The following is a 13,065-nucleotide window of genomic DNA, read 5'->3' on the forward strand; positions in this document are numbered from 1 at the left end:
AACCTCAATAAATGCAATCAAACTAAATAACGCGGGTATGGTGGATACCAATTTGCTTTGGAGGAAGTATACTAGCGTTTATCTGACAGATAAGAGTATATGGCTCTTAAATGAGCATCTGTGAGGCTATTGGGGTGAGAATGGCCGTGAGCCGGTATATTGGCGTTCCAAATTAATCCCTCATGTAGCCACGGAGGCCAACTAGTATACGCTAGCTAGTAACCAAAGGATAGTACTGTTAATGGGATGACTTTTCCCTTTGTTTGAAAATGGACCACAAGTGACAGGCTTGCCTATCTATAATAAATGCCTATATGCTCTGCTCTATCGCAAGCACTCGCACAGTCACTCATTCTCACTTACGCTCACTTTAACAGTATCTAATCATTCGTTCAAACCGTGAACTCATCCACTTTTCCGTTTTGGTTTTCATTGGCTTTGGCCTTCCTCTCCTTCGGACACATCCTTCTTCTCTTTGAATCGAAATTAATTAATTTTCATTTGTCCACAGGTTAGCTCTATATGTGCATACCTATCATGATGTGGCCCTTTCTTCCGGTGATTTTATGTCTCGTGCTTTGGTCACTTGAGGTCCACTCACGGGCAGTCTTTGCTCATTTTATGGTATGTCCTTTGATTTTCCATGATATATTTGGACTAACAGCTCCCGATAAGGTCTCCAATACCCTCGGCTATACGGTCGATGATTGGCAAAATGAGATGCTCCTTGCTTTGGACGCGAACATCGACGCATTTGCGATGAACATCGCTGTAGGAGATGCTACCAATACACAATCTTTGGAGAACGCTTTCTCAGCTGCTGTGAACACTGGATTCTCCCTTTTCTTTTCCTTTGATTATGCAGGGAATGGGGCATGGGCCAAAGACGACGTCCTGGACATGCTAGATACTTACATATCGGCCAAAGCATATTGGCGATATGACTCGAAGCCCTTTGTCTCTACATTTGAAGGTCCTGATAACGCAGACGACTGGGTCGATATTAAAGAGAAGACCGGGTGCTATTTCATTCCTGACTGGTCCTCCGTAGGGGCTGAAGTAGCCGTGAGCCTTGGAGATGGGGTGGCTGATGGCTTGTTCAGTTGGGCGGCATGGCCGTACGGTCCAAGTGATATGAATACCTATGTGGACGCCTCTTATATCGATTTTCTGGATGGTAAACCATACATGATGCCGGTCTCTCCCTGGTTCTTTACCAACATGCCTGGATACAGCAAGAACTGGCTGTGGCGGGGTGATAATCTCTGGTATGACCGCTGGGTCCAGGCCATGTTTCTGGCCCCTGAGTTCATTGAGATCATCTCCTGGAATGATTTTGGTGAATCACACTACATCGGCCCTACTCCAGACGCTGACTCCTCGCTTGCTGAGTCAACCTATACAGCTTTCGGAACAGGTCAGGCCCCGTATAACTATGCATTGAACATGCCACACGACGGTTGGCGAGCGTTCCTTCCCTGGCTCGCTGATACTTATAAAAACAACATCTCGACAATCACACAGGAAGGTGTTCAAGCATGGTACCGATTAAATGTCCGGGGAAGCTGCACGTCAGATGGCGGGACGACCGGTAATACTGCGAGCGAACTACAACTAGAATACTGGCCTTACGAAATCCCACAAGATCGGATATTCTTCTCTGCTCTGTTAGCCTCTTCAGCAGATATTTCGGTGACAGTCGGGGGTACAGACCTAGGTGCGTCATGGAATAGTACCCCCAGTGGAGGGACTGGCATCTACCATGGTAGTGTGGAATTTTCGGTGCAGGCAGGAAGTGTCGAGGTGGCTATCACTCGAGACGGCGATACGATTGCGAGCTTCACTGGCGAGGAAATTGTCACAGGTTGTGCTGCATCAAGTGAAATTGAGAATTGGAACGCCTGGGTAGGCAGCGCCATGTCGGCCACCACAATCTCAGCCACCCCGACCTACTCTCTCGCAGACGAGGTGTGCATCCGCGGCTGGGGGGTAGGCAACTTCAACGGCCTTTGCTCCTTTGCTTGTGCGCTAGGATACTGCCCTGTTGGAGCCTGTCTGTGCCAAGAAATGGGCCCCCAGGCAAGTTTGCCTAAGAGTCTGGGAGTGATTGGCTACCCTGCCGCTGGAATGACGGAGGACTACTCGGGTCTCTGTGCTTTCTCTTGCAACTACGGGTACTGCCCTTCGTCTGCCTGCACCACTACAGAAGTGGCTCTTGCAACGTCTACTGTGTCACCTTTCACCCCCGACACTTGTACTTCTGGAGAAGGAACTGGTGACCTGACAGGTTTGTGCAGTTATGCCTGCGCCTATGGTTACTGTCCCATCCATAACTGCACTTGTACCGCAACGGGCCCCTTAGACGTGCCGCCTACTGCAAACACTAGCATATATGGTTACACCATGGATGCCTATACTGACAGTGGTCTATGTGACTTTGCCTGCGAGCGAGGCTACTGTCCATCGCCCGTATGTTCGGAAAGCGTTGCTGGTAACAGCACAGACCTAGTGTGCACAAGTGATGACCCTGATTCCGATTGTGTCGATGATGTCGAAACGTGCGACTACACCCTCACTTTCGACAGCTTTTCCAGTTTAAAGTCTTCTCTAAGCTCCGTAGAAGACTATTGTGTGAACTATTATGCTCTTGGTGTTCTTTCCGATATGCTCGCCGACACGATGACCAATTACACGGACATCCTCTCAAACTATGGCGGCAAATTTACTGAGTACCAGGAGTACATCCGCGAGGAGGTTCCTGGAGAGTTGGAGAATTACATGAATCCTGGGGGTGCCGGAAATGCCTTCTTCACGTGTACCTTTGCCCAAGATGGCGTGAACGCTTCCACAACCACATGCCCGTTTGACGTGGAGCAGCTTTACAACGACTATGAAATATACTACGACCTCATCAACGCTACTGCCTTCTGGGCCAACCTCACAGCCACCACCGGAATCCAAAAGAACTGGGTACAATTCGGGGACAAAAATGTCGGATCAAGTTGCGGCGTAGGATCTGGCAAGACATGCCAGCCTGACAAGGGTGTGCTGAAGGGTTACCCTCTACCGGCTGAAAACATCACCGTGACCAACCCACAGACGATTATCGAGGATGCACTTCCAGGAATCTATAATTTGACCGGGACAATATACCTGACCCAGATACTGTCGGCCACTGGTGCATATGGAGGAAGCATGAATGATGTTCTTCTCACCATCTCGACCGTCGTCTTCACGCTGGCTCAAGCGGTAGCAAACATGGGCGAGGTGGTTGAAGTCGCCGATAAGGCCTCGGAAGAGAAAAAGAAGGCGATGATTGAGGAGATTATCTTTGGCGTCTTAATGGTTGTCCCCTTTCTTGGCGAAATCAGGCTGATTTCGGACGGTTTGGAACAACTGGCCGATATGATGTCGCTCATCGGAGATGCAGGCGCATTGGGCAGTACGATTTATGGCGTTGCCACCGACCCAGATTCGGCAATCTTAGATATATTCGAACTTGCCTTGATGGGCGGTTATCGGACGCCGGAAGAGTTTGAAGAAGCTGCCAATGCCCGTCGCGCGCTGACTGATGATGAAATAAGTAGCCTGGGATCGGACTGGAAATCGTGGAGCGATGACCTCTCTGATGTGAGGTCGGTGTGTTATTGAAAGATACCTGATGCAAGATAGCCTTGCGCAATTTTCCCTTCATAAAGCATGTGTTATTAACCATGTCAAACATGTATTATAAGAGCAGAAGATGGACGATTACAACGGTCTCATACAAGCGGCTATTGGTTTGGGTGAAACGTAAACACATGAAACTTCCGTGAAGATCGATGTGTCTGCGTGCTTCACATTAGCGGACGCGACTAATACTGAGGTCATTGCAGGGTGATGAAGGAATATTTCAGAACGGGGGATTTTAAGATTAGATTAGGATTGAAGCTGGAGACCATAGTTGATGAACCGTGCACGGGATCCACAAACCTAATGTCGGGCCCTCCCGATCCTGACTCATTCCGCTATCAGCACGTGACCATCCCCGAACTCAGCTCCCATTTACGGCATCAGTTGGTTCGCGACGGACCTCGTCGAGCAATCTCCGGTTATATAGCCCCCAGTGCCTAGTCGGAACGCGGTATCTGAGTATCCTGGTGCTACCTAGCATTTGACACAACAGACTGGAACTTCTCCAGAGCGCAGTCGCGTTGCAGGTGTCGAAACCCCCACGATCTCATTACTGCGGCGCGGGGTCAACCAAGTGATAGAGTGGTCCGTTTCAAAGGCGCATCATACGCAGTCTGCTCCCTCGGAGTTTATCGGTCTCGAAACCATGCCATCTTCGGCTCCGGTGCCCTCGACGGGCTTTCAGGCCCTCATTCTATGTGGCCCCGGCGTCTCTCTCAACACCTTCACATCGAACCCGGAGGAGTACCCGAAGAGTCTCATTCCTATAGCAAACAGGCCCATGGTGTTCTATCCAATCGACTTTTGCAAACGATCAGGCATTACAGGTACGTTTGTGTTTAACTAATAACATGTCCCCCCGTCTTCATTCGGAGATCTTTCAATGACTAACTTTGCGGCTCGGCTCGTATTAGACATCACATTAATAACGCCCCCATCCTCCCTCGCCCCCCTTCAAGCCGCTCTAAAGCAAAACCCGCATCTCACATCGCTTCCTGCCCCCTCCGTGTCCGTCGTGGCCCCGAAAGACCTCGAAATGACCATGGGAACAGCCGAACTACTCCGTCTTCCGGAAGTTCAAGAATGCATCAAGACAGACTTCCTTCTTCTTCCATGCGACCTTATATGTGATATCCCGGGTGAATCTATACTAGAGGCGTGGTTGGTCACTCAGGGAGCTCTGGGAGGGAACCCTGATGGCCCGGGTGGGGAGCAAGGTGGCCGTCGTGGCGGGCTTGCCGTATATTATCAGACAGTAGGTCGTGAGGAGAGTGTAAAGGGTGAGGCCACCGACTTTGTGGCTGTTGCGCCTCTTGGGCAGGATGAAGCTCCGGTAGTATCACATCTTGTTGACGGACCATCAGCCTTGCGCTTTGGTCTATCAAAACTACTCATGTCAATGCCTATGGATACTGTGAAAGAGAGGATGGAACAGGAAAAGGGCTTTCTTGTGCGCCATACATTAGTTCAGAAGTATGCGCAGGTCAAGATGCTGACTAGTTACCGCGATGCGCATCTCTACGTCTTCCCGTATTGGGTCAAGGATCTAGCTCGCCACCAGGAGAAGCTGGAATCAGTGAGTGAGGATCTTATCGGCTATTGGGCCAAGTCGGGGTGGCAAAAGGGTCTAGGGGATAAGCTGGGGATGAATAAGATTTTCCATGATCAGAGTCAACACGACAACAAAAGTCACGACGGCGATTTGGTGGAAGATGAGATTGACCTCAAGAACATAAGTTCTACAAAGGTCAGCAGTGCGGCTTCACACTCTGTGGAATATCCTCAAATCCTTGCTTATGTCCAACAAGGATCGACACCATTTGTCCGACGAGTTGACAGTTCAGCTATCCTTCTGTCAACATCACTTCGGCTGGCCAAGTTGGAGTCGATTGAAGAAGTTGGTCGTCAGACAGCATCGCCTTTTGCGCATAACCAGAAGGTTGCCCATCCGGAGGGCGTAGCCCAACGGTGCACGGTTACGAAGAGTGACTGTTTGCTTGCTGAGAATGTAACCGTGGAGCCAACATGTGTCATTAAGGAGAGTGTTATCGGGCCCAACTGCCATATTTCCAGTGGCGCACGACTCACTCGCTGCGTGGTAATGGATGGAGCAGTAGTTGAGTCCCGGGCTCAATTGACTGGCTGTCTCATTGGCCGGCGAGCTAGGATTGGGCGTGAATCTGTCCTCAAGGACTGCGAAGTCCAGGATGCCAACGTCGTTCCGGAGGAAACGGATGCTAAGAACGAGAAGTTCATGGTATTCGAAGGTCTGGATGATGAAGGAGATGAGGGAATGGATGATATGGAGGATTTCGACGATTGAGTGTGCTGATGAGTTCAGTGACGACTGATTCGATACATATTTCACATACCCCTGCTTATGTCTTGATGAGATAGACGAATGACATTGAACATTGAAAAGTTACGTCCCTAGTGGACAGTGGTCCTTTTTTGGCCAATAATATAACCTACCATACCTGCGGAGTCTAGTACCTTTGTAGTGTCTGACAGTCAACAGCCGGCCCAGTTCGACCTTCTCCGATTCCGGCCTAACTTCGTATCCAGCCTAAACCCGCTTGGTTATAACAGGTTAGAATATTACTCCATGATGACCACACGTGATCAACCATTTATAATCTTGGCTTTGAGATAAAGTCATGAATCCTTCAATGATCTCCCGTCCACTATGGTATTTGATAGTGGCATCCACACTATTCACAATAAAATGTTAGCGTCCCTATTGGATGCACCTCCATTCGAGCTCATGGAGCGTTCCACACTTGACCGTGATCTTCTACCCTTCAACGTTAATATGTCTTCCGATATTCCATTATCCACTGGTGTAGTGGAAACGGAGGAAGAAACCGATCATAGTACAGCTACGCGCTCGTCAGACGTGTAGCCAACGCCACAGCTAACATGACCCGGTTCTGCAGGCGAGATCACTCGTATCTACCCCGGAGCGGACCTCGTTCCCTTAAACGTCTTCCCAACATCTCTTCCACCACGGCTCGTGAGGCGGGCTCTCTCTTATCGTAAGTTCCTATATCGTGTGGATCCGCCGATACAAGGCTCATTTATTTATAGGATTCGCCATCATGACGCCTCGTGTACTTCCGTCACGCAATGTGTCTAATCCGTATCTCCAGTACTGGTTTCCTATGTCACTTAACGACCAAGCCGCATTCAAGGCCATAGTACTGTCTTCCCTGTCGCACGAGAGGATCAATGGCCTGATCTCGGCCAACATGGCTAGCCTCACATCCACCAAAGAGGTCGTACTGTATTTGAGGCAATACTACTTGGACACGATAACTTCGATAAATGAAGCACTACACGATCCTGCTCGAGCAACTGCTGATGCGACCATCCTGGCAGTCTTGATGATGGTCGAAAAGCCGTTACTTCATGATCACAACCAGTGGTCCAAGCAGTCTCCATTCCAGGCCCCGCTGCAAGGATTACAATGGTTGGATGTCCACAGTGCCAGAGAACCCAATCAGTTGCATCAAATGGGTCTTCACAAAATGATATCCTTAAGGGGTGGCCTTGCTCAAGTTACGACGCCTGGTCTTGCCGCCGCAGCATTCTAGTAAGCAACATTCCCCAAACCGGATCCAGGATCAGAAACTCACATTTCCCTTAGCCGGGTACTAGTAAACTCTACACTACTACTTTCTCCTCCGCCACTTCCGTTCGTCGCACTCTCTGGTCAAAGTGAATCCGAGATAGAAAGACACTTTCTTCTTGGCATTACTAACACAGCTAATCGCTTAACGCTCCTCGACACAATCGATCTTGATCCGGAACTCCGCAAAGTTATGCAGGAACTGAAAGTCTACACAGCAACAATTGACGACTACGTTTCCGGACGTAGTTCGTCATACAGACCCCAGGCAATTTGCGACCAGCGCAATCTAGCTCAGTATCATCTGATGAGCATAGGGACGATTACTGGCACAGGACTTGGAGCTATATCTGAAGTCTGTCGACTGGCGACAAGTATTTACAGTATCGGGGTAACGTTTCCACTTTCTGGCGTCCGAGCTCCGTTTGAAACACTGGCGAACTCATTACAATCAGAGTTGGATACCAATAAGCTTCTCGACACCTGGCCAGTCCTGGAAAATGGCGATATCCTGTTTCTGTGGATCCTCATGATGGGCGGTATAGCAGCTGGGAATGGACCAGGCAGATACTGGTTCATCGAGAGCTTGGCTGAGGTTATGTATGTCTCAGATAACGTGCAGTGGAGCTGCGTGAAAGAAAAGCTGCGGATGGTGCTCTGGCTAGATATTGCTTGTGAGATGGCCGGGAAGGAGGTCTGGGGTGAAGCCCACGTTCTGCTGCAGAGCCGAGCGCAGAGGACAAAATCAGTCCCTTTCCCTTCTCCCACATCAAACCAGAAGTTGAAGGCACCTTGTGGTCATTGCCGATCAAAGAAGATTAAGTGTGATAAGGATGACCCTTGTCAGAACTGTGTCAAAAGTGGGTTGAGCTGCGGCTCAGCTGGAGCCAGTGCGGCTTTCCAAGCAAGGGTGCACGTGTTCTCCATGCGCCAGAAGCCGTGCGACATGTGTCGACGACGGAGGGTGCGATGTGATAAGGGGAAGCCGTGCCAGCGCTGCAAAGACGGTGGGTTTAGATGTGTCTACAGGGAATATTTACGAAGTTGAAGCTGCGGAACTGAAATTCCCCTAAGCCGGTTGCTGTCCATAACCGCTACCAGAAGTAATCAAGAACCGCCACTCACACTTGGTCGACTTGGATTTGATTAATGCGAAGGCAAAAGTACTACTGGAACAATATTTTTGGCCTCATCCTCTAGACGACGGTCCCGTCATACAAGTCTTGAAAGATGCAATAAGTGCGCCATGATCATTGAACTCTATGATGACTTAAACACAGCCAACTACCGCCGAATCATCTAAGAAACCCCACCTGAACCCTCAACTGCCAAGAACCTATCCACAACTCACAGTCCAAGGGCGCGAACCTCAAACTCCACAATACTAGGAATAGCCTCCCAAAGAGAGGGACCTTCAGGCTTCCAGCCCAAAGCGCGCAGCCGACTAGCCCGACTGCGACAGTTTCCACCCCACAGAACCGGCGCCCATGGATGGAACTTGATAGCGTCTTCAACGGCCAAAGTCTCTATATCCGCAGTAGCAAGCTTTCCAATTCCGTGAGCAATCTGTGTGACCTTCTCGCTGACGCCCTTCCATGAGAACTCGCCGGCCTCTGCAAAATAGTAGCCCTCAGGGCCCCAGGTCGCTGATCCCCCGTTCGGCTTCAGTGCTTCTTCAGTTAGGGCGAGAAATGCTTTGGCTACGTCGCTGACGTGACAATCTGCATTAAAGTTAGTCTATCTTCAAGTTTCAGAGATGTAGAAGGAAACTCACAATCCCAAAGGTTCTCTCCCTTCCCAACAGTAAACCCTTTACCCCGATTCAGGATAGCCTCAGTCAAGAACGGAACCTGCATGCTGCGCTTCTTGATCGGCCCCTCACCCACACCATAGATGGTCGGCGGGCATACAATCGCCGTGGGAACATTCAGTCGCACTCCACCGGTGATAACAGCATCATCAACATTTCGGTGCAGTGCCTCGGCAGGCAGGTTGATGATCTCATGAATATCTTTCACATCGTCGTAAATCTTTGAGGTGGGGTTTCCAGGTCCAGTAGACATATCGTTGAGAACACCCGTTCCAGAGATGTGAATGTATTTGCCTCTTCCAGTGCCGGATGCTAGACCGGCGAGAAGGGAGTTCACTGCGGGAACGTGGTCGGAGCTGGCGGTTTCTGTGCCGGTATGACAAGATTAGTGGATGACTTTTGATGAGATTTGGCCACAGAGACCAGGACTTACGCAGCACAACATCAGCCTTCGCAGCCTCCTCCTTCAGAACTGCATCATCATCGAGGGTTCCGATGACGGTGCTGATGTTCGGAAAGCGGCTCTTGAGCTTATCAGCTTGCTCTTGGTCTCGGACTAGTGCCACGACATCGTACTCGGGGTGCGCATCGATGAGAGTGACAGCTGTTTGGCCACCGACATAGCCGGTCGCGCCAGTGATGAAGACTCTAGGAGACATCGTTGGATAATGTGCTTGAGTGGTTTGAGTTGCTGCGGTATTTATTGTATTGGATGTGTGTTGTTTGAGTGTGTATGGGACATTCAAGATGGGTAACTCTTGCCATTTTATATTCAATTCTTCAAGATATGCAGCCTTTGTCAATTACCAAGAAAACAAAGAACGTCGTGGAATTTCTAAGCAGTTCTGGCTTTGAGGCTATCCGGACGGTCTGACACGAGGCTCGCCGAGCTCGCCGAATGCGCTGGATTGACTAGTTTCGGATGGAGTGCCGCTAGTTTAAACTGTGTCTATGCTTAGCTTCAGCCTCCCAGCTTCTTACTGGCTCGCTATTTATCACCCATTATAATCAGTTTCTCGTGTTCCTCGTGTCTTCCTATCTTTCACTGACAGAATAATGCATTTCTAAGCGCCGAAGCCCGCTTTTAGGTCTAATGCAAAATTGACTCAGGTCATCTATCTCTATATTGCTCCCAAGCTCTATAAACCTTCTAAAATCAAAACCCCTCTACAACAACTCCGACAACCCAACCCTAAAACCCCCCTCACACCTCTCCACCCCCACGAATCTCAAATCCCTCACCACCCAATCAGCCCCCGCCTCCTTCAACGCCTCAACAGAATGCGTCGTCGCAACCGCCAGAACCTTACAGTTGGCCGCTTTTCCCGCCCGAATACCAGCCGGCGCATCCTCCACCACCAAGACATCCTCTTTTCCCTGATCACCATTCTCCCTTGAAGCCAGAATCTTCGCTTTTCCCTTGCGATAGCCCTCCGGATCCGGCTTTCCCAGCGTGACATCCTCGGCGACAGTAACATGTTGCGGTTGTGGGAGTTGTAGAACGTTTAACCACCCATTTAGCAATGCTTTCGTTCCGGACGTCACAATGGCGTGGGGAATGTGAAATTTGCTCAATGATTCGAGGATGTTGCGCGCGCCGGGGATCTCGACGGCGGGGGTTTTGCTGAGGGTGGGGATCTGGGATTCCATTTTGCTGACATCTAATGTTGAATTTCAGGTCAGTTGTCACCTACGATCAAATATGGGAGGTAATGTGTGTGCACGTACATTCCCAATTCGCTTTTGTGGGATCTAGCCGTTGTAGGACATCAATGCTTCGTCGCCCGTGCGAGGTGCGGAGGATTTCTTCGTGGTCGATGCCTAACTCATTGCCGATTCTGTGGTTGTTAGTAGGCTGTTGTCCCTGATGTGTGTCAAAGAGGATATACCTTTTCCAGTTCTCGACAATTGCTGCGTATTTGTTAGATTTCTCCTCGGAATCTGTATAGGAATGCTTGGCTTACCTTCTGTTGAGTCGATGATAGTGCCGTCGAAGTCAAGTAGAACTCCTGCGAAGGTGTAGGATACATCCGTTCCAGAAGACTGTGTTTCAGGTGACATTTTGAATTATGACAAATATTTATTGACGATACGGGGTTCAACTGCCCTGTTTATCGAGCTACATCTTTATATTAAGAGACGTGGCGCTGATAAGCGGGTAATTACTTGATTCGGTATCTTCCCGCCTACTAAAGAGGTAATCGACCCGACACTTCTTAAGACAAAACATGAGATATGGTTAGAATTTAAAGTTGGATCTTGTTTGTAGATCACTGCGACTTTATTAATAGATCACTGGGTCTGGGTCTAGGTCTGAGTACATATGCTCTGGAATGAAGGATGCCGTAGTTGCATATCTGGCAGCATAATAGCCAACAGCTTGAAGTTTATCAAAGGAAACCTGATCCACACATATACTTGCTTCATATTGACCATACATTGGAAAGAATTGACCTAGAAAACGCATCCATCTAATCATGCCAACTACATCGGCTTCTGCGCCGCAACAACCAAAACATCGAAAATCGGATGAATATCCTTCCTCAACGACTCCCTCTTGACCCCGGCATTTAAATCCTCAATATCACTCTGCTCCCAACCCAACACATCCCCAAATAACGCTGCCGTAAAGCCCTCCACGCCCTCCACAAAATTGACCCTCATGAAACTCCCACACTCCTTCAACCTCGCATCCTTAGGCCAGCTCCCAATCGGCAACTTGAACTTCATCGTATGCACGGCCTCAAACCCAGCTTCACCAACCCACTTCTCAAACTCCGGCGCCGGATCCATCGTCTGCCCAATCCTCAAACACGCCTCCTTCAACCCATCCATCATCTTCACCATATAACTATCCGCCTTCAGACTCTCATCCTCCGAATACAACGTATTCACACTCTCCTGCAACTCCAACCAACCCCCAGGCTTCAAATTCTCATAACACTGCCGAATCAACCCCGGCCAATCACGAATCGAACCAGCCATATATCGACAATGAATATAATCATACGGTTCACTCTCCATCCAATCCTTCTCCACGTCATCCACAATGAACTTCACATTCGGCGGTACCCACGATGGCTGGATCGGACTGAGATCGTTGCCTACGATCTGCTCCACATTCGGGTACTCGTCGCCCATCTGAATGGCCCAGATGCCGGTGCCGGTGCCGATATCTAGAATGCGTTTCCCATCTGGGTTTATCGGCGCAAGGAACAGTCGGTTGTTAATAAGTCGGTAGAAGATGTGGTGCACCATGTCTAGTCGGTCTTGTTCGGGCTGATCGTTGGGAAACGGGTAGTTTCCCAGATGATGTGCGTGGTAGCGTCGGCCATGCTTGTATTCGTATTTGAGTACGCTCGAGCTGAGGGATGTTGTGGAGGATTCGGTCCCTAGGCTGATTGCGTCGTCGTCGTGGTCCACCTCAATGGGGAGGTCGGGGGCAATAGAGCCCATTGTTACTACTTTTTTGTGTATGGGTTGTGGTGTGGTGTGGCTGCAAGGGATAAGCAAATACGGCGGCGTGTTCCCAAACGTCAGAAGAGTAGAGACAAAAAAGACAAAAAGAAAAGGAGAAAACGAGAGGGTCACGCCACTATAATCCGGAGTTTTATATCCTTTCACATGGTGGATATGACGGAGCTACGATTGGACTACTTAGAAAGTGGTAAATACGGAGTACTTTAGTTTTGATTCGCATGTTCGGCGGAAGCCGAGGCCGGTTGTTTCTCGCTAACGAAATGCCATGCCTTTAGCGCTTATGGTTGGTCCACTTTTAACGGTCGGGTTGCAGTGAGACTGGCGATATAGCGAATGAGAGTGGATTTATCTGTGTTTATCGGGTTAATGGCTCCGGACATGTGCCGGGGTGGGTTTAGATTGATTACTGGTGCTACTTGATTTCGTGTTCTGCGCGTGGCAGTTACCTACGGCTCTTCTGGTGGAGATGTTTCTA

General features: G+C 49.5%; 5 protein-coding genes across 5 annotated transcripts; 3 read left to right on the forward strand and 2 right to left on the reverse strand.

Annotated features, from left to right (window-relative positions):
- Positions 1–540: 540 nt before the first annotated feature.
- On the forward strand, positions 541–3,872 carry BO83DRAFT_455410 (glycoside hydrolase family 71 protein; the record flags this gene model as incomplete). Its single annotated transcript, XM_025537030.1, has 3 exons — positions 541–624; positions 676–2,287; positions 2,363–3,872. 3 exons carry the CDS (start codon positions 541–543, stop codon positions 3,649–3,651), a joined length of 2,985 nt encoding a protein of 994 aa, XP_025383891.1. The 3' UTR covers positions 3,652–3,872.
- A 214-nt stretch (positions 3,873–4,086) lies between these two features.
- On the forward strand, positions 4,087–6,096 carry BO83DRAFT_369369 (translation initiation factor eIF2B subunit gamma). The gene is made up of 2 exons (XM_025529858.1): positions 4,087–4,499; positions 4,587–6,096. Exons 1-2 carry the CDS (start codon positions 4,319–4,321, stop codon positions 5,993–5,995), a joined length of 1,590 nt encoding a protein of 529 aa, XP_025383892.1. The 5' UTR covers positions 4,087–4,318; the 3' UTR covers positions 5,996–6,096.
- A 262-nt stretch (positions 6,097–6,358) lies between these two features.
- On the forward strand, positions 6,359–8,369 carry BO83DRAFT_346442 (Zn(II)2Cys6 transcription factor domain-containing protein; the record flags this gene model as incomplete). Its single annotated transcript, XM_025528778.1, has 4 exons — positions 6,359–6,545; positions 6,609–6,707; positions 6,760–7,264; positions 7,319–8,369. The coding sequence occupies 4 exons, from the start codon at positions 6,359–6,361 to the stop codon at positions 8,346–8,348; spliced, it is 1,821 nt and encodes a 606-aa protein (XP_025383893.1). The 3' UTR covers positions 8,349–8,369.
- Positions 8,370–8,517: 148 nt separating this feature from the next.
- On the reverse strand, positions 8,518–11,171 carry BO83DRAFT_346445 (2-deoxyglucose-6-phosphate phosphatase; the record flags this gene model as incomplete). Its single annotated transcript, XM_025528779.1, has 7 exons — positions 8,518–9,021; positions 9,075–9,476; positions 9,544–9,758; positions 10,321–10,771; positions 10,839–10,948; positions 11,000–11,021; positions 11,075–11,171. The coding sequence occupies 7 exons, from the start codon at positions 11,169–11,171 to the stop codon at positions 8,648–8,650; spliced, it is 1,671 nt and encodes a 556-aa protein (XP_025383894.1). The 3' UTR covers positions 8,518–8,647.
- A 334-nt stretch (positions 11,172–11,505) lies between these two features.
- Positions 11,506–12,655, reverse strand: BO83DRAFT_382012 (class I SAM-dependent methyltransferase). The gene has a single exon (XM_025532127.1). It carries the CDS (start codon positions 12,564–12,566, stop codon positions 11,595–11,597), a length of 972 nt encoding a protein of 323 aa, XP_025383895.1. The 5' UTR covers positions 12,567–12,655; the 3' UTR covers positions 11,506–11,594.
- Positions 12,656–13,065: the final 410 nt, after the last annotated feature.

Source organism: Aspergillus eucalypticola (assembly GCF_003184535.1).
Source record: "Aspergillus eucalypticola CBS 122712 chromosome Unknown BO83scaffold_31, whole genome shotgun sequence".
In the NCBI taxonomy this organism is placed as follows: Eukaryota; Fungi; Ascomycota; class Eurotiomycetes; order Eurotiales; family Aspergillaceae; genus Aspergillus; species Aspergillus eucalypticola.

Excerpts from the sequence above, each read along its gene's own strand:
- BO83DRAFT_369369 (XM_025529858.1), top strand. The coding sequence starts at position 4,319 with ATGCCATCTTCGGCTCCGGTGCCCTCGACGGGCTTTCAGGCCCTCATT. Across the intron at positions 4,500-4,586 it reads CAAACGATCAGGCATTACAG|ACATCACATTAATAACGCCC; the intron begins GTACGTTTGTGT and ends GGCTCGTATTAG.
- BO83DRAFT_382012 (XM_025532127.1), bottom strand. The coding sequence starts at position 12,566 with ATGGGCTCTATTGCCCCCGACCTCCCCATTGAGGTGGACCACGACGAC.